At 53.6% G+C, this 24,681-nt stretch overlaps 1 protein-coding gene across 2 annotated transcripts; it reads right to left on the bottom strand.

The window, feature by feature from the left end:
* Nucleotides 1-8,757: 8,757 nt before the first annotated feature.
* MED25 (mediator complex subunit 25) lies at nt 8,758-24,478 on the bottom strand. Of its 2 annotated transcripts, none has more exons than XM_045772084.2 (18): nt 24,272-24,475; nt 24,130-24,175; nt 23,669-23,793; nt 17,738-17,836; nt 17,224-17,344; nt 16,789-16,951; nt 16,532-16,662; nt 16,144-16,231; nt 15,858-16,051; nt 15,298-15,426; nt 14,828-14,913; nt 14,689-14,746; nt 14,438-14,545; nt 14,153-14,341; nt 13,728-13,799; nt 13,376-13,594; nt 12,887-13,067; nt 8,758-10,561 (listed from the first exon to the last, which is right to left on the bottom strand). In XM_045772084.2, exons 1-18 carry the CDS (start codon nt 24,403-24,405, stop codon nt 10,317-10,319), a joined length of 2,388 nt encoding a protein of 795 aa, XP_045628040.1. In that variant the 5' UTR covers nt 24,406-24,475; the 3' UTR covers nt 8,758-10,316. The 2 variants fall into 2 exon arrangements, with proteins under 2 accessions (XP_045628040.1, XP_045628041.1); XM_045772085.2 differs by lacking the exon at nt 8,758-10,561 and adding an exon at nt 12,279-12,410 and having other exon boundaries at nt 24,272-24,478.
* Between the last annotated feature and the right edge of the window lie 203 nt (nt 24,479-24,681).

Raw genomic sequence — 24,681 nt, 5'->3', positions numbered from 1 at the left:
CGTAGCTGGAGCAGATTGAGGGTGGAGGAGAGCTGTGGAAATGGGGAGGTGCTGGGGTTCACAAGCAGGGTCCTGTGGCCTTGGGATGGCATTTGAATTTTAATCTCACTGGGCTGGGGAACCACCAGAAGTTTTTCGACAAGGGAATGACATAGACTCACTTATGTTAGATCATTCATAGAATGCATAGAAACATGCACACGGTATCTCTACAAGTCTACAGAAACTGGTGGGACCCACAGTCGCCTCTGAGGACAGAAGGCAGCAGACCAAGGGAATGGGGCTACCGGGGTGGAAGGGAGACTCAGTTTACTTTTAGACTATTTGGAATTCTCACTGTACGCAAATGTTGCCTATTGAAAAATGACCTTTGAAATACCTAAATCTTTTTTGAAGGATTCCTCTGGCTGCCATGTTGAAAATAAGATGGAAGGGGAGGAATGAAAGCAGAAGGGCAGAGAAGACTGTGCCAATAATCCAGATAGGAGGCACAGATGGGACGGATGGCAGGCAGGGCGGCCACAGTGGAGGTGGTCATTTGCACAATTCATTTCAAGCTGGAGCCCAAAGGACCAGTGTAGAGAGCGAGAGAAAGAGGAGTGAAGGATGAGGCCAATGTGTTTGCCTGTACAGGGATGCCGCTTAGTGAAAGGGAGCCGGCTCTGGGGGCAGACGGAAATCCCTGCTTCCATTCGTGATGTGTTAATTTTGAGATGTTGACTAAGCAATGTGGCTAGGGGAGGCTTCCGTGCTCGAGACAATGAGACACTGAAATCACAAAGAGCATGTGTGTAGATAGAGACCAGGACACTCCGTCCCTTCAGAGGTCAGTGTTCTGAGGAGCAACCAGCAAATGACACGGAGGGGTGGCTGTGAAATAGGAGAAGCCCTGAGCCAGGATATATTTCTCCATCCTTGTTTGTTCTACCCACGAAGCCACCTGCCCAGCCCTGAGTTCCAAATCTGACTTAGATTGTGACCAAATGGAGTCCATGCTCTCTGGACCCAGACCACAAGGTAGATATCAGTGGTTACCTCCAGACCCCGGACAATCACCCGTGTCAGGACAACCAACCGCTGGCAGCAGGAAGGAGACAGAACCACAGGACAGAAGCCTCCTTAATCTCCCTAAGTCCTCATTTCTCACCATTCTCGTTAGTCCAAGACTTCACAATCTCTTGCCTAGATAACACCCACCTAACTCTTGCGGCCACGTCTCTCCCTTCACTAATCAAAACACTCTAGTGGCTTCCCAATCCCCTTAGAATTCAACACAAACTTCCTCTATTGATGCTCTATCCAGACTGATCTCTTCCACATCCTTCCTGCTCTCCAGCATCCTTCAGCTCCCATCAGGACACATGTGTGGGTACCAATTCCCAGGATCCTATAAGCAGAGAGAAAGTTGTGCCAGGATACACTCCAGCGGGAACAAAACGGAAACATCCCAGAATAAAAACGTAGGCTGAAATTCCAAGTCGTACTACAGTACAGCCCTCTGAAACCAACTGGCTTATGCAGTGTGCCAGTTTGAAAGACAGCTGCCCATTTCATCTGTGGCACCTGCCGTCCAGGCTAGCAGGCTGATATGACGAAGCAATTCTGCCCCCATCGGTGATGCTATACGCTTCCTGCAAAGTAACGGTCTGCTGCCAAACCTGTTTACGCCAGTTGCTCTTAAGTTAATAACTTAATCCTATCAAATCAATGAAACATTAATGCAAGAGAGTTATTTATATGGAAAACAGGTTGCCTGCATTGGACAAATAAGAGTGAGTTGCTTAAAAAAAAAAGAAGATAAAACAGGGGTGCCTGGGTGGCTCAGTTGGTTGAGCATCTGACTCTTGATTTCAGCTCAGGTCATGCATGATCTCATGGATCATGGGATCGAGCCCCAAGTCGGGTTCTGAGCTCAGCCGGGTGTCTGCTTGAGATTGTCTCTCTCCCTTTCCATCTGCCCCTCCTCCACTTGCCAGCAGGATTTATTGACTTGAGAGGGGGAGAGAGAGAGAGAGAGAGAGGGAGAGAGAAAGCGTGCGAGCGTGAGTGGGGTGAGGGGCAGAGGGAGAGAGAGAGAGAAAGAACCTCAAGCAGACTCCCTGCTGTGCTCAGACCCTACACGGGGTCCAATCCCACGACCCATGAGATCATGACCTGAGCAAAATTGGAGTCGGACTGCTTAAAAGACTGAGCCACCCAGGCACACCAATAAATAAATCTTAAAAAAAAAAAAGACAAAACAATGGAAATGATAAATGACTTGTGCTTTGTGGATGTAGTTTATACAAGATTACGATGTTGTGTGATAAATGGGGGACCAATACCTAAAGAAAAGGTCTTGGTCCTACATAGAGAAGAGAGGAGTATCTGTTTAAATGTTCTTGGTTAAAACAAAACATTTCAAGTGTTCAGATGCTCACTAGTGCTATCTGCCATATATTTCTAATCCCACTTTGCCCAACAACGAAAAGGATCACACTGCCTGACCCCATTATGGTCCGGGGGGCCATGTGATTAATTCCAGCCCGTGAGATATGAGCAAAATGACATACGTGAATTCAGCTTGGAGCATTTAATTACTAGCGCGAGACCAGAGCTCTCTGTGCCTTTCCCGTGCTGCTGGGATCTAGTCAAGATCTATCAGCAGCGGCTCCACGCTGACCCTCTATGCAGCAGGAGTGAGAAAACCCACCTTTGCTATTTCAAGTCACTGCAATTTGGGAGTTGTTGTTGCAGCCCAACCCAGCCTATCCTGACATATAAATGTCCTTTTCAGATAACCCCGTTTAACCAGCCGGACTGAGTTTACTAAAAGGGCAACTTGGGAGTACATCTGGATTGGATGTGCGTGTGACACAGACAAGAACACGAAGGCAACATGGACAAATAAAAATGTTTTACACAACAAAATGAGAGTAAAGAGACCTGTCTTGAAGATTCTTTGTTTCTTGGTTACAAAATGATGTTAAAAAAAAAAAGTCTGGGGGCGCCTGGGAGGCTCAATCAGGTCATAATGTCAGGGTCCTGGGATCAAGCCCCATGTCTGGCTCCCTGCTCAGCAGGGAGTCTGTTTCTCCCTCTCCCTCTCCCCCATCCCACTTGTGCTCTCTCTGAAATAACTAAAAATTTTTTAAAAATCTTTAAAAAACCCACGGTCTGCCTGATACGTGCTCTTCAAGCTGTATATATTTTTTCTTAAACTTTCTTATCACGATTTATAATTATTTGTAGCTCCTACATTAGCCTGGGAGCTCTGTAAGGACAAGGACCATGTCTAGCTTATTCACAGCGATGTCCCAAAAGCCCGGCACAGAGCACTCGAGGGTCCAAGTGCACATCCCTCCCACCCCCGGAACGTCCTCCACGCCGCTAAGAAGTGATGCGATGTATCCGACACCCCATTTCCCCTCCCAGGGCGCACCAGAAAACCACCTGTCCAGCTTTCCCTGGAGGAGACTGGGATGAGTTTGTTCTCACCAGCGGGAGCATAAGCACGAGCGTCGTGATGTCAAGCACATCGCTTCTGATCCCAGGCAGATAAAAAGCCCGTGTGCACCCTCCACGCTCATGCTCTGTTCCCAGTTGGAGACCACAGACCCCAAAATGAAGGGGCTGGTTATTGAACCAAAGCAGCGGGACTCCTGAGTTACTACTGGAGGACGGCCACCAGGGGGAACAGCCTGACCCACATTAGACTCTGGGGGAAGTTATTAAATTCTCACGAGGGCCCTTCAAGGTCCCTTGATCAGAGCCTCACCTAACTGACAGGAGAGAGCGGTGGGCCAGGCGAGCAACCTGGCCGCTTCCCGCCGACTACAGAGGGCAGGACCACACCCATGTTTTCACTGCCTCATCCCCAGTCCAGGCAGGCGTCCAATCAACATTTTTCAAACAAATGAATTGCAAATTTACCACCTCTGATGTCACCCTGGCCCCTGCTGCTGCGTCCTTCTATGAAGTTCCTCAAGGTTCTGAGTAATAACCTGGTTGGTCGTCAGTCACGCGCGGTAGAGTGGGTCGGACTGGTTGTCAGAGCTGGTGTCAGCCTGGATCACTTCATTTGTAAAAAGATCGTTCTTGGGAAAGCAGTAACACTGGACATTATGTTTAGCGGTTCCCTTCTAAACTCACCCCACAAGGATGGCTATCTTATCATCTACAGATGAGGGAAACCAAGGATCAGGGAGGCAAGAGCCTGAGGTCACAGCCAAGGACAGGCCGAGGGGGTTCTTGAGCCCAGGTTCCTGATTAACCTCAGCAGAAGCCCGTCACCACCACCCCCCGCCCCGATGGGAAAAAACGAGGGGCAGCGGGAGCGAACGCCTCACTTTCCTGTTCCTCATTCCCGAGCACACCATGGCTATCAACGCCAGATGGGACCTTCCCATCCCTGTCACCACAGCACTTCTCACAGCTGCCCCTCGGCCACCATCCGCCCCCCAGCACACTTCCAAACGCTCCAGAGGTCTTCTGACCACGTCCCGCCTCGGCTCTCCTCATGCAGGGAGATCCATACCCACAGATCAGTGGGAAAGCGGATGGTTTTGGAAGGGGCAATTTGGCAGTTCTCAGTTTAAAACGAGCATCCACAAACGTCAGAAGCATCCTCTACGACACACAACATGGGCTTCAAAAAATGGTGGCATTCACACAGGGAATACGCTGCAGCCATGAGAAAGAACAGAGGGCTTTTCACCCTGGTATGAACTACAAGATGCATTGTTAGATGAAAAAAGTAATTCTACAGAGTAAAGTAGGCTGAATCTGAGTTGTAGAGATCTGCTGTGTAACAGTGCTGACGGTAATCTGCTGCTGCGAGCTGAAATTTCAGAGGGTAGATCTCAGGTTTGTGCTCTTCACACACACACACACACACACACACACACACACCCAAGAGCACACAAGGAAAGTTTGTAGGTGACAGATGTCTACCTGGATTGCACGGATGATGTCCTGGGCGTATGTAGATATCCAAACTCAACAACGTGTGTACAATGTGCAGGGTTTATAGATCAATTACACCTCAATAAAACTATTTTAAAAATATAAACTAAAATAAAAATATAAACTAGCCTGCCACTGGCTAGCAGAGCCAGAAAATGAGTATGTTTCTGTTTGCTTCCACCTGCTGTACGTAGCTCTGAAAGGACACACAAGAAAATTGGTAATTGAGGGGCGCCTGGCTGGCTCGGTCGGTAGAGCACATGACTCTTAATCTCAGCGTCATGAGTTCAAGCCCCATGTTGGGCGTGGAACCTACTTAAAATTAAAAAAATAAAAAAAAAATCGGCAATTGATCTCCAGAGGGAGCTGGGAGAGACTATGCATTGGGTTGACTTTGGAACCTCTTACATTAACTGTGGACCATATGAAGGTTTTATATATACAAAAAAATAAATTCACAAGATGCCTGGGTAGCTCAGTCGGTTAAATGTCTGCCTTCGGCTCAGGTCATGATCCCGGAGTCCTGGGATCCAGCCCTGCATTGGGCTCCCTCCTCAGCGGGGAGCCTGCTTCTGCCTCCCCCTGCTCCTTCTCTCTCACTCTCTCTCAAATAAATGCTTTTTTTTTTTAAGATTTTATTTATTTATTTGACACAGAGAGAGAGAGAGACAGCGAGAGAGGGAACACAAGCAGGGGGAGTGGGAGGCGCAGGCTCCCCACTAAACAGGAAGCCCGATGCGGGACTCGATCCCAGGACCCTGGGATCATGACCTGAGCCGGAGGCAGACGCTTCACCGACTGAGCCACTCAGGCGCCCCTCAAATAAATTCTTTTAAAAAATAAATTTAATTTTTAAAGAGTTAAATACATCAAAACAAAATTGGCACACTCTTAAATCTTGACATTTTGCTCTTAAGAACGGATCCCACAAACACATGTATAACAACACATATATGCTCCTTCCCTGGAGCATTTTTGATTTAAGTGAAAACCTGCACGGCTAACCAACTGCCACACACAGCGTGGCAAAGAGCTTCAAACACAGCCCGTGACTCCAACACCTCCTGGTATTACATCCCAATTATTACTCCTCACCTTCAGTGTGGGCTGGGCTGACTGAGTTGCTGTCACCCACAAAATGTGGCCAAAGTGGTAGAATATCCCTTCCGTGATTGGGTTACAAAAAGACTGGCTTCCGTCTTCGCTGCCCCCTCACGTCCAAAGAAGCTGCCAGCCATGCTGTGAGCTGTGCTATGAGGGGGCCCACGTGGTCAGAAACAGAGGGAGACTTCCGGCCAACAGCAAGGAACTGAGGCTCTGCATCCAGTCACCTGCGAGAACTGAAACCTGCCAGCAAGCCCATGCGTGGGCTTGGAAGTGGGCCTGCTACTAGTTGAGCCTTCAGATGAGACTGCAGCCCCGGGCCGCGGCTTGACTGCAGCCCGGACAGACGTCGAGCTGGAGGCAAGAGCTATGCTGACTCCTGACCCAGAGCTACCGTGTGACAAATGCTTGCCGCGTAAGTCCCCAGCTGGTAGGGGTCTGTTACACACCGACAAACAACTTCTAAAGACTGGATGCTGTGTGGAATTGGAATGGGGCCATTTAATGGGGCCACGTGCAATGAAGGATATGGACAGGAAGCCACTACTTAAGTGGAAAAAAACCCACACAAGATAAACTGACCCCACTTATATGAAACATTTGAGACTACAAATGTCTCAATAACCAAATGCATGTAAACCCAAGCACCAAACTGGTACATCTGCCTCTGGGGAAGAAAGTGGTTTGCTCAGTATTGTGTTTGGGGTGAGAGGAGAAAAGAGGTATGAAAGGAACTCTTTATTCTATACCCTTCGGTGCCTTTTTATCTTTACAAAACTATAATCACGTGTGTAACTCAATACATGTTTAAGGTTAATTTAAAAATAAAAACCTAAGGGGCACCTGGGTGGCACAGCGGTTAAGCGTCTGCCTTCGGCTCAGGGCGTGATCCCCGCATTGTGGGATCGAGCCCCACATCAGGCTCCTCTGCTGAGCCTGCTTCTTCCTCTCCCACTCCCCCTGCTTGTGTTCCCTCTCTCGCTGGCTGTCTCTATCTCTGTCAAATAAATAAAATAAAATCTTAAAAAAAATAAAATAAAATAAAAATAAAAACCTAAGATGGTGGGAAAATATGTGAGTTTTGTGTACCTTGAGACAAATATACCCTTTCTAGGTCTCATTTTCTGTTTTTCTTCATTATCAGTATCGGGTGGGCATTTTCTCTCACCCAAGACAGGTTCACAACAATGAATGTGTTGGTGTTTAAGCATATTTGCCCTAATCTCCCCCCCCCCCCAGTTATGTTCTGCCACTTCTGCCAGCTGGGAGAATTCTCGAGAATTTCCTGGTCTTGCTTCCAGCTCTAGATACGTGGTCCCAAAGCAAATTGATCAAAAATGAAATGTTTCCAACTAGTTGCTCACTCAAATACGACCTTCATGGATGCTCTGGTGATCCTGACAAGTCGGCATGCACTTTTAGAAACAGGTTTGCTCACTACGCCTGCCTTCTAAGAGTGCGTTTGGCCAGAGAGGACAACAGGGGCTAAGAGCAGCTCTCCTGTGCGGAGGCCCATGCTGAGCCTGCCACGTGCTCAATCCTGCGGGGAAAGCTACTACTTGACATAGGGGCAAACTGAGGCTCAGGGAGGCAGAGGGACCTGCCCAAAGCCACAGAGCTAATCGGTGCAGCAGCCGGAGTTTAACCTCTGCTGTTCTAAGTTTTTCACTATTTCTTTCTCCATTTAAGTAGCTTTAATAGTACCTTGAACTCAGAGAAAACCTTTCCCAAAACATGTGTTCCTGGTGTTGGCTGGTTCTAAGAGGCACGTTAAGCACGTAGCCGATCGCCTTTAGCCGTAAGGACTGTGAAATGTGCGGGTGATTTCTAGATGTCTAGACATTTCTTCACTCTCTGGGCATTCTAGTAACCCTGGGGTTTCTTCTGCCTCGCCTCGTGAATACACACCATGAGTACATCAGGCCGGTCCCTTCAGTTCATCTACCTGGGTGCAGACAAACCAGCAACTGGAAACATTTCTTTTCAATCAATTTGTCCTAGACTCAAACCTGTGTTTCCTTGCTGGGCTATCTCCACCAGGTGGAAACAGCGCTGGCTGCTCTCCCTTCGTCTTCTCCTTGCAGATTTGATGATCGCTCTCTCCTCAGAAACACTCAGCTTCCAGAACACACTTGCCCAGTCCTCCTGCCTTCTGGCTCCCTGCCCAACCCGGATTTGTGGATCTATCTCAGGGCTGTCCTTGTCCCCGCGTCTTCTCCTTCTTCCAGAGGTCACAAAATGGCAGCCGGATGGCCTCGTCAGACCCACAAGCGGATTTTGTTTGGTCCTCACAGTGTTTTGTTGTTGTTGTTGCAATTTGAATGCCACTAGGTGGGGCAAGCACTCTGCAAGTTCGCCACAGTCCCCATCACTCCCTACTGTCTTACACCCGTCCGCTTCACGCATTTCCATCACCTGCCTGGTCCCTGAAGCCATCTGAGTTTTCAAAAACCCCTGTTACACACACTGCCCGGGAAACGTCACCCACTTTCCCTTCAACCACCTCCAGCATCTCCTGCTCCATCTTTTGTCTGCGTGAGAGCCACCTAGGGAGCTCGTTCAAAATGGTGATTCCCAGCCTCCCTCCTGCCCCCAGATTCCATTCAGCAGTGCCACGGCAGGGATGGTAAACTCAAATGCCTACAGGAGCCAGGCGGGCCACATAAATGAGTGAACTAGCCAGGCATGAGAAAAGTCGACGGCCAGAAATATAATCAAATTGTATCTTTACTGAACGATGGTGAATGCATGGAACAGAATACAAACATGTATGATACTGGAGTTTATATTTCAAATTCAAAATTGAAAAAATACAAATTGAAAAATAGAAATATTTAATTATTAAAATTTTTCTCTTTCATAATTCTTTTGCTCCTTTGACTTTGAAGCCAGAAGGCTGACCTCACCCACTTCCGCACCGAGAGGTCAGCGTCAGGCCTTGGGTGTCACGGTGGGACGGGCAGTTTAGAACTCAACCTTGAATCCTTAACTGGGAATGGTTATTTAATCTGAATCAATTTTGTAACGGAAAACAGCTGTTTACAAGTGTGGGCACCTCCAAACCCCGAGATTCAAGACAACTGCTGGAGACAGTTGTCGGGTTGTGTCTTCCAACGGCATCACAGTTAGGAACCAGCACTCTACCGCCCTGTAGTTCAGTAATTACTACTTGTGGTCTGCATTCACACGATCGACAGTAACCGACGGAGGCAAACTGGACAGTGTTAGTTCATTTTCACAAAGTCTGGACGCAGAGAGCCTTTGGGGGAATTTGGTCTTGAACCCCACCAGCTGGGTGAATATGCTCCAGGCCATGTCTTTTGTTTCTGGAAACCAACTGCAGCAAAGGAACTATTCCTTGGCAGGGGCTTCCCGTTTTTGCCAGGACTGGGCAAACACGATCATACATTCAAGTAGCTGTTCGTGAACATCTTTGCAGAGAACTAGTGTTCGGGGGGTGAGGGGGTTGTAACCTCGACCAAAAGTCCTTGATCAAACTTCTCAGGGGAAACAAGGTGTGGCCTTCGCCTCACTGGAGATGAACCAAGTCAACGGATTTCAACAGTTCAGATCCCTTCCACATCGCGTGACGACCAGGGCACAGACCTCCTGTCAAACACTTCGGGTCAAGGTCACCATCCACCTGCCCGTGGTTAAAGCACAGGAGCGTGTTCAGGATGTCCGCGGTGTGTTCTGTGTACCTTCTGAACACAACTCAGTTCCTGGTGATTGAGGCAACAGGCTGACTTGAGTCCTGGCCGAGTGTCGCCTCCTGGGATTGAGGCGTCCTGACAAGGCCCCCTGTGACACAGATTAGGTTACCACAATGGTCTGCAACTGGGCTTAGGAATTCTCGCCCGTCTGTGTATTTGTCAATACACACACAAAAAATAGCTCATCTCCCAGCGTCGGGCCTGCCTGGGCACCGTGTCACAGACTTCTTCGGTCGCATTGAAATTCTCCATACCACAAATAAATAAAGCTAACCGGGTGGTAAGAGTTCATGAGCAACGATAGAAAAGGCCACAATGGAGTTGACTCTCAAGCAACTGGACTTGTAAATCTTCTGGTTTTATCTTCGACTCATGGCGCAATGCAAACGCCCATCAGGCCGAAAGGATAGTCTCAATAGGCGAGCGTCTCTGTCCAGGACCCGCCGTCCTGCTCCTTCACAAACTCGCCATCGGTGGAAGGCTTTAACGCCCAGGTCGTGCTTTCCTCGTTACTCGAATGCTGCTTCTCGGACCTGCTTTCTTTCAAAGCAAACCCTACTGACACTTGAGGCCCTTTTTCAGTTCACTGAGTATCGCGTCTCGCATCTGTTCTGTGTACTGGTCGAAGCTCTTACTGTGCTTTGATTCGTAATGACGTCTCAGGTTGTATTCTTTCAACACAGATACGATTTTTTTGCATATTAAACACATAGGCATGCTCTTCACTTCCACAAAGAAATAGGCTCGCTCCCATTTTTCTCGAAACACGTGGCCCTCTCGGTCTCTCTTTCGTTTTGCCACTTTTGATAGAGACATGGGTACAAGAAAGATTTCACTTGCCTCTGAATGCTATCACAGGAACAACCACAGTGCAAGCCCAAAGGCAATGACCCCCTGCCTCGCGGTGGGGGAGCCAAACGGGAGTGGTGGGGACTGTGGCGAACCAGAGAGCACACGCCCCATCAAAAGGGGCAGCTCCAGCCCATTATTGCTAGGAGAAGGGCGGGCCCAGAGGTGCCAGAACTTCTGACGTGTCAGGAAAAGCCAAGGATGCAGATTGGGTGTGTATCTGTGTGTGTCTGTATGTGTGAGTGTGTGTGTGTGCGCGTGCACGCACGTGCAAATTATCCTGATTTTTACAACTAACTCGTTAGGAAAAAAATGCTACATTTGCTAACACAGGGAAGGCCAAACAAAACTCATCTGTAGAGTGGCCCACAGGCCACCAGATTGCAACCTCTCTCCTGAGACGGGGTCCAGGAGTCAGATGTTAACCAGCGTCCCAAACAATGCGGATGCTGGTGGTCCAGGCATGGACCACGCACTGAGCGATGCTAGTCTGGAGTCTGACAACAGACAACAAGCTCCCTGCCTCCAGGCTGGACCGTCCTTGCACTGCACATCGTGTCTGTATCCAGCTGCCCTCTAGACGTCTCCCTGAGGACATTCTTGCCTCAACACACCCCAAACCTATCCCCTGCCATGTTTTCCATCTCAGGGACAACCCCACTGTCCACCCCGTCCAAAGCCCTGGAAGGTCCGTCTCTGGGACCTGGGGCTGGCCTCTCCTCGCGTGTGATCTTGTCCACTCCCGTGGCTCCAACAATCAAACATATGCCATCTCCTAGGAACACATCCTGAACTCCCAACATGTGATCTATGGCTTGGACACTCCTTGGACCATTAGCACTACCGGCTCCTTCCCCCAGTTTCCTCACTCAGAGACACTCCACCACCTACCAGCACCCAGGCCAGGAGCCAGGGGCCAGCTCTGACCCCACCCCTTCACCCCCAATTCCTTCACATGGCATGCCAAGTCCCGACTCACCCCTCTTGCCCCCTTACTCGGTCCCAGCCCCTCCACCAGCCTCTCCCCTCCCCAGGCCACCACCCCAGCCTCTTCCCTGCATTCTTGGCCTTGTCTTGCCCCATCGCACTTGACAGCCCAGAGGCCCTGCCAGCCAGCCAACCCAGACCTGCTCCCTGCATGTGGCTTCCCCTGGCTCTTCTGCGTCCTCAGGACAAACCTTGAGCCACTCAGTTTGGAACCCGAGCCTCCTCCCAACCTGGCACTTGCCCACCTCTCTGGGTCCCTCCTTCCTCATGCCGGACTTGTACCTCTGAACATCCCAAGCTTTCTACTGCCCTCACGCATTCGCTTCTGCTGTCCCCACACCTAGATCACCACTTGCCTCCTTCCTTCTCGGCCTCGTCGACTCCCACTTCTCCTCCAAGACTGCTGAGCCCAGCTGGCTCAGAGGCCTCTCCCAGGTACCCGGCCTATCTCTGCAAGGGCACACGGTCCCCTGAGCTCTGCCTGCCTGCCTCCACATCCCACCCCCCGACCCCGGCCCAGAGCCAGGCTGCACCAGACTGCCTGACTCACTGCGGAGGCCCTGGAGTCACCAGCCCAGAGCCTCAGGGATAGCTGCTGAAGCGAGAACAAGGACAGAGAGGTCTCCCCCCAGGTCTCCTCCTGCCCAGTCCTGGGGGACGTCAGTGACGGGAGCCGGGGCGTGTGTTAAAAGGAACTTTATTGGGTGTCGGGGGTTCAGATGAGATCCATGAGGATGTCGTCCTCCATGACGCTGGGCTGCAGGCCCGGCTGGGGAACCGGGCCCCGGGGACCCCCGCTCAGCAGCATCTGACCTGGGGGGCAGTGGGGAAGGGACTGCATCTCCCAGTAGTCCCTGGGGCCCTGGAGGGCCCTGGGCCTGCTTCCTCCCTCTTCTTCTGGGAGCCCAAGGAAATGACTTTTCTAGGAAGCCCCAGGGGGACCCATCAGGGGCACCTTCTGGCCCCATCTGGTCACAAATGTGTTGATTCCCATGAGCCTTTAGGAGCCCATCCCCCACATTACTTCTCTGGCCCTAAGACTATTTCCCATCAACCCTGGGACACACAGGAAAGGAATCACAAAAAGATCTTGCCCCACTGGGTCTTGATCCCCTGGGCTGTATTTTCCAGGAGCCCTCAGAGCCTCCCAAGAACCCTGGGGGAGGGGACCAACTACCATTCTTGAATCCAGGACTTCACTTTCCAGAAGCCCTTGGTCTTGAGGCTCCAGCCCAGGGGCTGCTGGGACACTCAGTCCAGACCCCTGCCCTCCCCGGGGACCTTCTTACCTGGCAGTGGAGCTCTCGGGGGAAGCTGTGTGGTCCAGGACTGGGCAGGCGGTGGGTGCAGGAGAGGGGGCCCCAGCTGGGGTTGCCCCAGGCCCTGGTGTGGTGGGGGCAACAGTGCAGGAGCCCCTGGTGGCTGGAGGTGGTGGAGGGAAGCCTGGGGTGGGGGCACCCCCGTCTGGGGCTGGGAGAACAAAGAAAGTGGCTCAGAGCCCCCACCCCATCAAGCAGACTCTAGCACAGAAGCTGCTCAGAGGACATCTCATCCAGTGGTTGCGGGGGGTGGGGGGGATTCTTTCTTCAAAGGAATCTTAGCAGAAACCCATGTAAGACAGACACAGGGGAGCCGGTCTGCCTGGAGCCCTTGGCGGGGCTCTATTCACACCCTCTGATCAAAGCCAACCTCCTTCCTCCCAAACAAAAGGACCAGAACCATCAGGGCCCAGGGCCCAGCCCCATGGCTCCCATTTGCCCCCCACCCCCAAATCTCACCGGAGGTGGGTTGAGGAGGAGACTCCGCAGTTGGGGGTTGGCCCCAGGGTTCTGAGGCCGAAGGATGGGTCCAGGAGGGGGAGGGCCAGGGGCTGCTCCAGGAGGACCTTGGGGGGCACCTGGGGGGGCCTGGGCAGCACCTTGGGGCTGGGGCTGTCCTGAGGCTGCAGAGGCCCCCACAGTGCCCTGAGGCTGGGGCTGTGGTGGGCGGAGCTGGAGCTGGTGGGAAGAGATGGGGGTGAGGGACGAGGCAGATTCCCCAGACTCCCTGGCCTCCGAGGTCAGGTCAAAATGACAGTAAATTTGGGGGTCTCCCCCGCCCTGGCCCTGACCCCACCAGCCGTCTCCTCACCAGATTCTGTGAGGGTCTCGCCTGGTCCTCCAGAATGGGGCCCAGCCCAGGGGGTGCCTGCTGTGCCCCCATCTGTATGGGACAGGGAGCAGGTCAGTGACTGGGGGTGGGAGTGGGGATCCTGTGTTTGGGTGGGGGGAGCCTTCTGAACCCTGAAGGGGAACCTGTCAGGAGCTAGAACCGTCTTTGGGGGTGGGTGTCTGGGAAGTAAACCTTACTTTCCCAAGTCCCCAAGAGGGGGCTGTGTCTCTGAGATTCAATGCAGCACTGAAAGGGGTACAAAGATCACAAGAAAATGTGGGGAAGGGACTGAACCCAGGTGGTCACGTCTCAGCCCAGGAGGGATGCTGGGGATCTGGCCACAAGCTCCAGGGCCCAGGCGGGCAGGGGTGGGTGCTGGGGGGAGGGAGGCCCCAGTCACTCACCCCACGCTGCTGCTCCAGCTTCTGCTGCTGGACTTGCTTGTGGTTGGTGATGACCTGCCGGATGCCATTGACGAAGCCGCTCTGGTCGTAGGGGATGAGGCCCATGAAGATCTTCTTCTTGGACGAGTACAGGAGCATGAGCACGCGCACCTCGCAGGGGGCCGTGTGTGGGAAGTGCACGCAGCCGGCCTGGCGGAGGATGCACACCAGTCACCCCTGAGGAGGAGGAGAAGGGGGCATCCAGCCCTCCCGGTTCTAGAAGGTCCCGTCCTGCCACGGACTCACAAAGCCGTTGCCCATGATGCGGTAGAGGCCTTTCAGGGACTCCAGGTCCTTGTTGGTGAAATGGAACTGCACCATCCTCGAGTTCCGGAACAAAGGGCCCAGGGTGGTCTGCGGGAGACACACAGCCGGCATGCGGGGTGGGGAAGTGAGCAGCAGGGAGTCCAAGTGGGCAGGGGGCAGGGAAGGGACGAGGGAAGAGAATGGGACAAGCAGACCGGGAGGGGCGGGCGGTGCTCCCTCGAGCCACTCACCAGCAGCTGCTGCGGGATGAGCTGCATGATCAGCTTCTGGGGCCACTGCTCTGTCTTCCTGGGGGCCACGGGGGGAGAGGCGTCAGGAGGGTGCAAGCCCAGGTCCACCCAGCCCCCAGCCCTACAGTCAGTCACCTACAGGTTCTCGCCGTGATTCACATAGACCTGGCAAGGCAGCGATCGCGTCAGCTTGGTGTTGGCGTCCACGGAGGCAGGTTTGGGCTTCTGAGTGGAAAAGCAGCACGTGTCACGGCGAAAAAGGCCCCGAAGCCCAGTCGCCTCAACCTCTCCCGTTCTATCCTGGGAGCCCCGGAGCTCAGGATTTCCCCCAGCTTAAGTCCCACGAGCCCTGCGCCCCTCCTCCAGACCAGTGGTCCCGCAACCTCTGTCCCCTCCCTGCCACGATCCCCTGAACCCCCGTCACACCCCGAATCTGAGACTTTTCAGTGCTTCACTCGAAACACAATTCTTACTACCTCCCTAATCCCAAACTAAAGGCTTCCTTGAGACTCTCCTTAGGACCACAAGTGCCACAGCCCCACAGGGACCCTGGCCCAGCCGCACGTCCTCACAGGCCATGAGAACCACATAGCTCCTCGAGCTACTCACCTCCTGCCACTCGAGGACCCCGCTCCAGGCCAGGAGTTTGTTGGAGACCGACTGCTGCCCCCCGAGGGCCGGGGCCCCTAGCTGGGCCGGGGAAGGGCCGCTCACCCCGCCTGGGGCCACCGTGCCCGCCTGCCAGAGAGGAGCAAGGAGGGCAGTGAAGCAGGGTCAGACCACCTCCTGGGAGGGGTGTCCCGAGAGAGAGGCAGACCAGCAGGAAGAACAGAACGCAGGTTCCTTTCTCAACACCACTTGTCAGTGCCTGGCACCATAAATGCTCTGACTCCACAGGATCTGAGCACTCTAAGGACCCATGACGCCCGACTCCCAGGATCCCTTGGACTCCTCTGAATAGTTCTCCCCTGCTAGGAGCCAAAGCCCCACCATTCTGTCCCCAGACCCTCTGGTCTCAGTCGTCTGTGACACAAGCTCCATGAACTCCTGAGGACCCAGGACAATAAGACCCATGCACCCTTACACATTTAGGAAGGCAAATTGCTTGGCCACTGCTCTGTGAGTAGCTGGAAGGAGTAGAGCAGCGGGGTGGGTGTTCCAGCACCTACCATGGACGGTGCCCCAGGTTGTGCAGGGGGGGCCAGGCCTGGGCCAGGAGCCACGGTGGAGACCAGGCTGGGCTGGGAAGCAGGGGGTGCCTTGGGGGCACCAGGGGGCCCTGGGGGTAGTGGTGGGGCCGGTGCCTGGCTGAAGGGGGGACCCACTCCTGGAGCAGCTTGCTGGAGAGGGTTAATGGGTGAGACTGTGGGAGAGACCAAGAAAAGAAGTGGGGACAGATGTGTAGAGAGGCCTGGATGACCCCAGCCCACCCCATATCCCCACCTCGGGACTCACAGCGTGGGCCCAGCCCAGCCTTCTGGTTCTTGGCAGCTTCCACTGCATTCTGGGCCGCCACTTGAGCTGCACTCAGGTTCCCGGGGACCTGGGAGTGGAATGTGATGAGGACCGCGCACCCCGGGCCGGGTGTCCCATGGGGTCACACCACCATGCCCATCCAAGGTGCAGCTATCCTGGCCGTGACATCATAGCAGGATGACTCCCATCACTCCACAACCCTGCACGGGGATGACATTCTCTGGCCCCAAGAGTCCCACCCACCCTGGGGTCCCAGTGGAGACTCCCTATCACCCCACAAGTCCCGACATCCAGCTAGGTCTCTCCCAAGAGGCCAGAGCTCCCACAAGACCCCAGAAGCACGTCCCCTTCCTGACCACAATCATACCTGATACTGCTGGGGGACAGGGGGCAGAGGCTGCTGGGGGGCTGCTGAGAGTGAGGCACCCGAGGGTGGAGCTGGAGGCAGGGGGACAGGCTGCTTTGGCTGGAGGGGGCCTGGGGCTGAACCACCCCCAACTGAGAGCGAAGGATGGACGACGGAGCCCCGTGCGAAGGGGTTTGAGACAGGGGAGAGAAATCCAAGTCAGAGGGAGCAGAGGGGGGATGCCCCCCATTGCTCCACTGCTGGCACTCGGGCCTCACCCGGCAGCACGAGCCCCCGCACCAGCACCATGTGCCGGGGGTCCTGGCTCACATCTGTTGGTGGCTGCAGCGGCTCCAGCAAGGCCGGGGGAGCTGCCTTCTCAAACAGAAGCCTCAGGGCAGGCAGCTTCCGGGGAGACACTATGGAGAAGTGGATCCCTTGCTGCAGGACAAGAGAGGAGCAGTCATGGTGGGGCCATCGGGGATGATCCCCAGGCTACCACACCCACTGGGGCATAAAACAAAATTCCCACCAGGCTTTGAGAAAAGTGACCCTGAGACCTGTATTAGCTGCCCCAGGGGATTCCGGGTTATAGTTCTTCCAAAAGGAGTTAGCAGAGCTGGTCACAACTCAGGAGTCCAGGCCCCAGCCCCCTCCTCCCTGAGCCCTGGGAGTCCAGCCCCAGCCCCTCCCTCCAACTCAAGAGTCCTCACCTCCCCTATCTTCTGCACGAGACTCTCTGTCGTGTACCCAGAGTACGTGGTGCTCTCGACAGCAGGGAGCAGGTAAGGGGGCGAGTTACAGATAAGGAGGCAGACACGGTGTGTCTGGCCGCTGCCAGGGAGAAGGAAAGACGTGGAGCAGGTAACAACATTGGCCCTGAGAAAGGACAGCCCCAGCCCCAGCAGACTGCAAGTAGTCCGCCCCACAGGAAGTCAGGAGTAACAGCCCCATTTTACAGCTGAGAACACTGAGGCCCAAAGAGGTTCCTGACTCCAAGCTGCCCAGCAGGCAGGGAAAGCAGGAGGCAGACCCAGAGCAGGCTCCTCTTCCCAGTGAGGACACCCAGACCAGGCGCTGGCCAGGGGCACCTCCTGCCTCCCGCCCGGAGCGCTCAGGGCTCAGAGCCCACCCACTTCCCTGGCATGAGGCAGTGGGTAGACTCCTGCAGCAGGCAGAGCCAGGTGGAAAGAGACACCGGGGGCCCCACAGGCCAGGCACACTCACATCTGCTCCCGCATCTTCTTGAAGTCATCGAAGAGCTGCAGGGCCGTGCTGAGGCCTTCTGCGATGAGGCTGCAACTCTCACCACCCCCGCCCATGAACCTGCAGGGGGTGAGGCTGTCAGCCCCCACGTCCCTGTGGCACCCAGGGCTGCCACCTCCCAGCCCCCAGGCCACAGCTGAGAGCCTGAGCCCACCCTCCTCCCCACACTCCACCGTGCACCTGGGCACAGGGACACTATCAAGTTTCCTGCTCTATCCCCAGCACTGTCACAGCACCAGGCCTAGTGAATGTGGACAAGGGCTGTTTGTCATCTCTGACGGAGTCCCTCTGGCCAGAGGTCCTGCCAGAGCACGGAACAGGGAAAGGCCCAGGACACCTGGCCTATGATCTCATCCCGTGTCCCCATCCCTGCACACCTCCCCTCAGGGCTGGCTTTAAAGCCAGCCCTGGCCTCAGCCCACCCTCCCAGCCCAATATGGGGGCCTCCTCTGCCCCCCAGTGTCAAGGGTTGAATTGTGTCCCCATCCCCAAGAGATGTTGAAGGTCCTAACCCCCAATAATCCCAGAACATGACCTTATTTGGAAATGGGATATTTACAGAGGTAAGGAGACTACACTGAGGTCACGGCGGGGGGCTAATCCAATATGATCCATGTCCTTATGGTCAAAACAGGGACATGTAGATACAGAGACAGACATGCTCAGAAGGAAGACAACGTAGAGACAGAGAAAGAACGCCATACGGAGATTGGAGTGACACTACACAGGCCAAGGATGGTCTGGGGACACCAGAAGCTGGAAGAGACAAGGATCTTCCCCCACAGGCTCCAGAGGCAGCATGGCCCTGCCCACACCTTGATCCTGGGCTCCTGGATCCTAAACTGTTGAGTCACTGGTCTAAGCCAACCAGTTTTCCTTTTTTTTTTTTTTTTTTTTTAAGATTTTATTTATCTATTTGAGAGAGTGAGCGAGCACACCCACGCGCACAAGCAGGAGGAGGGGCAGAGGGTGAGGGAGAAACAGGCTCCCGGATGAGCGTGGAGCCAACACAGGCTCAATCCCAGGACCCTGAGATCATGATCTGAGCACAAGTCAGACGCTTAACCAACTGAGCCAACCAGGCGCCCCTAAGCCAACCAGTTACTACGTCGTTTTGGCAGCCCCTGGAAACTCATACACAGACTCAGGTTTCTCTTCCATCTGACGTGCAGACAGGTCACCAGTGACCACCCCACATGGGGCGTGGCATGGGGACGACCTCTACAGGAGTGCAGCTGCTGTCATGACGATTCTTCAGGTCAAATGGTTGTGAGGCTGACTCTTGGCCACAGGTACAGTGTGCAGACTGGGCCCCTCTCTGGGAGCTTTGAGGGCCCTGTCGCCTCAGGAAATGTGTGTTAAAAAACGAATGGCTAAAGGTTTGGGGCGGGCTCAGTCAGTAGAGCATGCAACTCTTGATCCTGGGGTCGGAGTTCAAGCCCCATGTGTGGCATGCAGTTTACATACATACACACGTACGTACATACGTAACAAAGGGCTGCCAATCCAACTACGTCCATTAAGGTCAGAATAAAGCCAACCTCTCAGCTGGGCATCTGGGGCCCTCTGTGCCCCGGGCTCTGCCCACCTTCCTGGTCCATCCTCCTCTGGGTATAAGTCGTCCAGAATGTCTCATGTGTCCCTGTCTCCGTGATCTGCCACATAACCAGTCTTCTGCCTGTGCTGTTTGCCATGACCACACACACCCCTCTTCTGGCCCAGGAGGAAAATCCCTGCTTACCTATCCTATGACCCCCCCTCAACCCCAGCCTAGTGTCCCCTCCTCTGGGAAGCCTGCCTCAGCAGCCACCTGATTTTAGGGCCCACCCTCAATCATATCACATGTCACCAGATACCATGATTGCCAAGCTTTCCTCCACAGCGCCCCTGACTCCCAGAGCCAGGGTAGCCTGCAGCGAGGGGGACCAAATGGTCAGTCCGAGGCATCTCCAGCTAGTGTCCAAGGTGCTCGAGGACACACCGGGCCTCCTGGACAAGTGAGCCACAGCAGCTCGACCCCTCTGCTTCCTTCCCAAGTTCTTATGCCAATTCTTAGTTGTGGGCTCTCTCCCTCTAGGCCCTGTGGGCCCCACTGCTGCTCCTTACCCCCACCCCCTGCTCCCAGCCCTCCTCTTCCTTACCACCGAGACTCTGTTCCCACAAGAACTTGAAGGCCAGAGTTGCGGGCCAGCCCCCAGTGAATGAACTGACACTGCATCCACCCTGCCACGACCTTCTATTCCCAAATAAATCAAACCACTATTTTCATGAGCCTTTTTGAGCCAAAAGTGTCCTGGCCCAAGGCCGGGGGGGGGGGGCGGGGGGTTGGAGCAAATACAGAGCAACTGCTTCATGTGTGCAGGTCTCCTTTTAGGGACATGAAAATGTTTTGGGACCGTGTGATTGCACAGTGTAAACACACTAAATGCCACTGAATTGTTCACTTCAAAATAATCACCTCTGTTATGTGAATTTTACCTCAATTAAAAAAAGCAATTTATGAGGGAAAGTGTGATCGACCAAACACTTTGAGATCCTGAACCTTGTTTTCTCCTTCCAGAGTGGAGGCCGTCTGTTAGGCGTTCAGAGAGATATGTAACATGTATTTTGTCCAGGAAATGAGAAAACGCTTGAAAAATGGGGAGCAGAAATAAAATCTGGCCAGCTGCAAAATGTTCTGAATACCACAGAATTTATGATAAGCCTTAATTCCAAATGAACCCCTCAATGATGCAAACGTGAAGATGAAAGTGGCCCAGTGCCACAGGTGGGCTCGGACTCTTACTGCTTCCCCGGCCTCTTGCTGATGCCATTAACCCCCACACACCCCGCCAGTCTTCACAGCCCACTCTCACGGGGTAATGAGCCCTTGGAGGCTCCCGGATGTACTGGTCAAAGTGAGTCACTGTGAACAGCGACCAGGCTTGACCCACCCGGCTGGCTGCCCTGCTGTGGACACGAGCTCCAAGAGGGCCAGGATCTGGCCTGCCTTATGTCCCCAACTCCTCAGGGCCCAGGACAGTTTGCTCCACAAACATTTGTTGAAGGACTGAAGGAATGAACGAACGGACCGTCACAGTGCTAGGGAGAACACACTCAGGGCTCCTTTTCCGTCTACCCTATTCTTTCTGATTCTGGGTCACACGCTGTAGGGAGGAGGGGAAAAAAAACCTGGCCCTCTTGAAAGAAAGGAAATGGAGCATCAGAAAGAAATCTTCCCAAAGCAAGGACGTTTCAAAAATCACACTGCATGCTTTGTTCCTTAAGTTACAGACCTTCCGGGAGAAGATAAGATTTCTTCCCCGAGTGCGAACAAAATCCACAGACTTTGTGATCTCTGTGCCGGACCACCCGGCAACGTCACAGAAAGTGAATTTAGATGGTTACACAGAACTTGGTACAACAAAGACCACTGCCAACATTTATCAGCTGATTGGGAGGATTCCACGGTGAGCACACAGCCTACAAAGCTTTTGCATTTGGCTAAAGGTACAGTGTATTCTAAGCTGATTAAGGAGGAGGTGTGGGTATGTGCTGAATGTGCTCAGAAAGCATTTCCTGCTTATCTTCCACACGCTTTGGAAAGACTTATTTACTTATCTATTTTTAAGATTTCTTTTAAAGTTTTTATTTGCTTATTTAAGTTCCCTCTACACCCATCGTGGGGCTCGAACTCACAACCCCAAAATCAAGAGTCGCATGCTCTTCTGACTGAGCCAGCCAGGCGCCCCTGGAAAGTTTTAAATAAGAGGGCTTAACTGCTTGTCCGGACATGTGAACACCCACCAGAAGGTTTGGTTTCTTGGTGATTATCTTCTCCATGGCTTTCACTCATTTATTTACCGTCAAGGTCTCCTGAGGCCCTTTGGGTGCCAGGCCCCAGCTGGAAACAAAAAAGCAGAAGAACACCAGGGACCTAGACATTCACAGTCCAGAGGCATGGGGCTGCGACAGGGGAATAGCTCAGAGTGGCAGGGGCAGAGGAGGGAGCGACTGGCTGTTTGCCAGCGTCAGGGAAGGGACATCGGAGTTAGGTCTTGCAGCTTGTAGTTCACCAGGAAGAATCAGTGAATAAAGAGCATCCGAGCGTTCACTCACGTACTCTCTCATTCCGCACAGTTCTCCTTAGACCTCCTTGGTGCCAGACCCTGTGCTCAGTGCTAGGCACTTGATGGACATCACACTTGAACTTGGGCCTCAAAGAGCCCCCACTTACCATTACTCATGTACTATCCTACTACTTCTCAGCTGGGGTGGGTTTTGTCCCCCCAACTCCCCACCCCAGGGGACACTTGACAACGTCTGGAAACATTTTTGTGTGTCACAGCTTGGAGGTGGCTCCTGGCATGGGGTGGCTAGAAGCCAGGGAGACTACTGAACATCCGGCAGTACACAGGACAGCCCCCCACAACAGTGAACTATTTGACCCAAAGTGTCAACAGTACTGAGGTTGGGAAATCCTACTCTGTCCTGACTACTAGCTCTAATGACCATGAGGGGTCAAACTTGGGTGTCAACTTCCCAGTGAACGTGCAGCACCCAGTCCAGCATGGACAGCCTGGAACAAAGCAGGCACTCAGCAAACACTTGCTGCACAAACGCATGAAGAGAACAGCCATGAACCAATACTGTGTGGTGAACTCTAACCACAGACCAGACCCTGCACTAGGCAGGACGAAGGCACCACATGAAGATGAGCTCCTGTGAGCCTCCCAACAGCACCAGAGATCCGGACCACCATTATCCATTCACAAACCAAGAGCCCGAGACGTGAAACAACAGCGACCACTAACACAGCACTTAATACATGCCAGGTGCTGTTTTAAGTAGTCACCAGTTCACTTAATTCCCAAAAAATGCCCATGAGGTCATGGTAGCCCGGTCCCCCAGTGATCCCCACCTCCTGGTATTCACACCCTTGGCATTCATCTCCCCTCACGCTCCTCGCACTGAGCAAGACTGACTTCTAGACCAAACAGAATATGGCAGAGGTCATGCCGTGTAACTTCCAAAACTTGATCATAAAAACCCTCGTAGCCTCCTCTTTGCTCTTTCTGTTGTGTTGCCTCGTCTGACATAAGCCAGCTGCCACGTTAGGAGGACACTCCGCAGCCAGAGTGAGCCACCTTGAAAACAAATAGGCCAGTCCCTTGGATGACTGCAACATGACACGACCCTGAGCCAGAACCATCCAGTTATGCCAGTCCTGAATTCCTTACTTACAGAGATGACATGAAATAATCGACGTTTATTATTCTGAGCCACTAAGTTTTGGGATAATCTGTTATGCAACGAAGAATAAATAATACAATAAATAAATAAGTACTACAACATCCCCCTTTTAAAGGGATAGGAAATAAGCTACATGAGGCACAAAGGGAGCAGGGACTCCTGGGTCTGCGAGTTCTGTTGTGGTTTGGCTGTGATTTGACCACAGGCTGTTTGCACCCGCACTGAGCCAGCAAAGGGAACATTCCAAATCCCATCCAAAGCACAGAGGGATCTATCCTGGCCTAGGCCCCACCCCCCATGCACTCAGGCCTCAAGGGGCCCATCTGAAAAAGGAAGACTGGAGTACAGATGAGAAACAGCCGACAGAATGTGGAGAATCAGGCAGAATGTGGAGAACCTCACAGTACCAGACAGTCGCTGGAGCTCAACAGGCCTCCCAAACTGGGAAGACTTCTCTACTTCCACAGGGATGGCAAAACTGCTGAGCACACAGAACCCACCACAGAAGCGATTTATGGACAAAAACAATCCCTCTCAGCCCTTTCAGCCAGCCAGTGTGAGGGATGGTTCCTGAAGCTCAAACCAAGCCGCCATCCGTTCATGATCCCTCACAGGGCCCCCCAATCCACCCGAGCACAAAAAAAAAAAAAAAAAGCTCACTTAATGCCATCGAGCCAGGTGACAAACTCATAGGCGCTGCTGGTGGGAGCGTGACACTGTACGTAGGACTCGGGAGCGCAGTCGACCGTGTTGAACACCACGAGGCTGTACTGGGTCCCCCCATACTGGGAGGAGAGGACAGAGGAACTTTTCATCTGGGACGCCAGTCCAGCTCCCTCCTCCCTCAGACCAGGAGTTCGGTCTCCATTTCCAACTCTCTCAGACTCAGAGTCCCGTCCCCAGCTCCCTCCTCCCTCAGACTCAGGAGTCGGGTTCCCGGCCCCTCCTCCCTCAGACCAGGAGTCCGGTCTCCATTTCCAACTCTCTCAGACCCGGGAGTCCCGTCCCCGGCTCCCTCCTCCCTCAGACCAGGAATCCGGTCTCCGGTTCCAACTCTCTCAGACCCAGGAGTCCGGTCCCCGGCTCCCTCCTCCCTCAGACCCGGGAGTCCCAAGACTCACGTCTCCCCCGAAGTCCGTCTCGGCAGGAGGACCACCATTAAAATACCTGTGAGGGTCGGAGGTAAAAGGTCGGGGTCAGGAAAGAGACTGTAGAAAACTAGAGTCGGAGGGCCGGATTGGAAGTCGCGGAAACGGCACTCACTCGATGGCCGGAAGCAGGTAGTGCTTGCGCAGCCCTTCAAAGTAAGGCCCCAGGTTGGCTGTGCCCTCAATCACAAACACCACGTCAGCCACGAGGCCCCCGGCGCGGGCCGGGCCCTCCGACCCGGGGACCATGCCCCGCGCAGCAGCCGCCACCGCCGCCACCGCCGCTGCCGCCGCAGCCGCTGCGGGATGAGCGGAAGTGCGCCTGCGCTGCGCGGACACCGGCGCCAGACGTCTTAGCGCCGCTGCTTGACGCGCCTGCGGCCATGTTTGTGCGGGGCACGCAAGGCGCGTTGGTTCTATATCCATCCTCGTTCGTACCCACCGTGTGCAGATTAAGAGCATAGCGAACCTCTTCACGGGCCTGACGGGGAAGATTGAATTATTGTCAGGACTGTGGAATGACAC

The sequence above is a fragment of the Ursus americanus genome, chromosome 21 (assembly GCF_024610735.1).
Source record: "Ursus americanus isolate L20-20 chromosome 21, mUrsAme1.1.p, whole genome shotgun sequence".
In the NCBI taxonomy this organism is placed as follows: Eukaryota; Metazoa; Chordata; class Mammalia; order Carnivora; family Ursidae; genus Ursus; species Ursus americanus.
This window is presented reverse-complemented; position numbering and strand designations above follow the sequence as displayed.

Bases quoted from the DNA above. Each gene is read 5' to 3' on its own strand.
- MED25 (XM_045772084.2), bottom strand. From the start codon at position 24,405: ATGGTCCCCGGGTCGGAGGGCCCGGCCCGCGCCGGGGGCCTCGTGGCT. The intron at 16,052-16,143 runs GTGAGTCCCGAG...TCTCTCCCACAG, and splicing joins GGCTGGGCTGGGCCCACGCT to TCTCACCCATTAACCCTCTC. The intron at 15,427-15,857 runs GTAGGTGCTGGA...CCTCTCTGGCAG, and splicing joins AACCTGGGGCACCGTCCATG to GCGGGCACGGTGGCCCCAGG.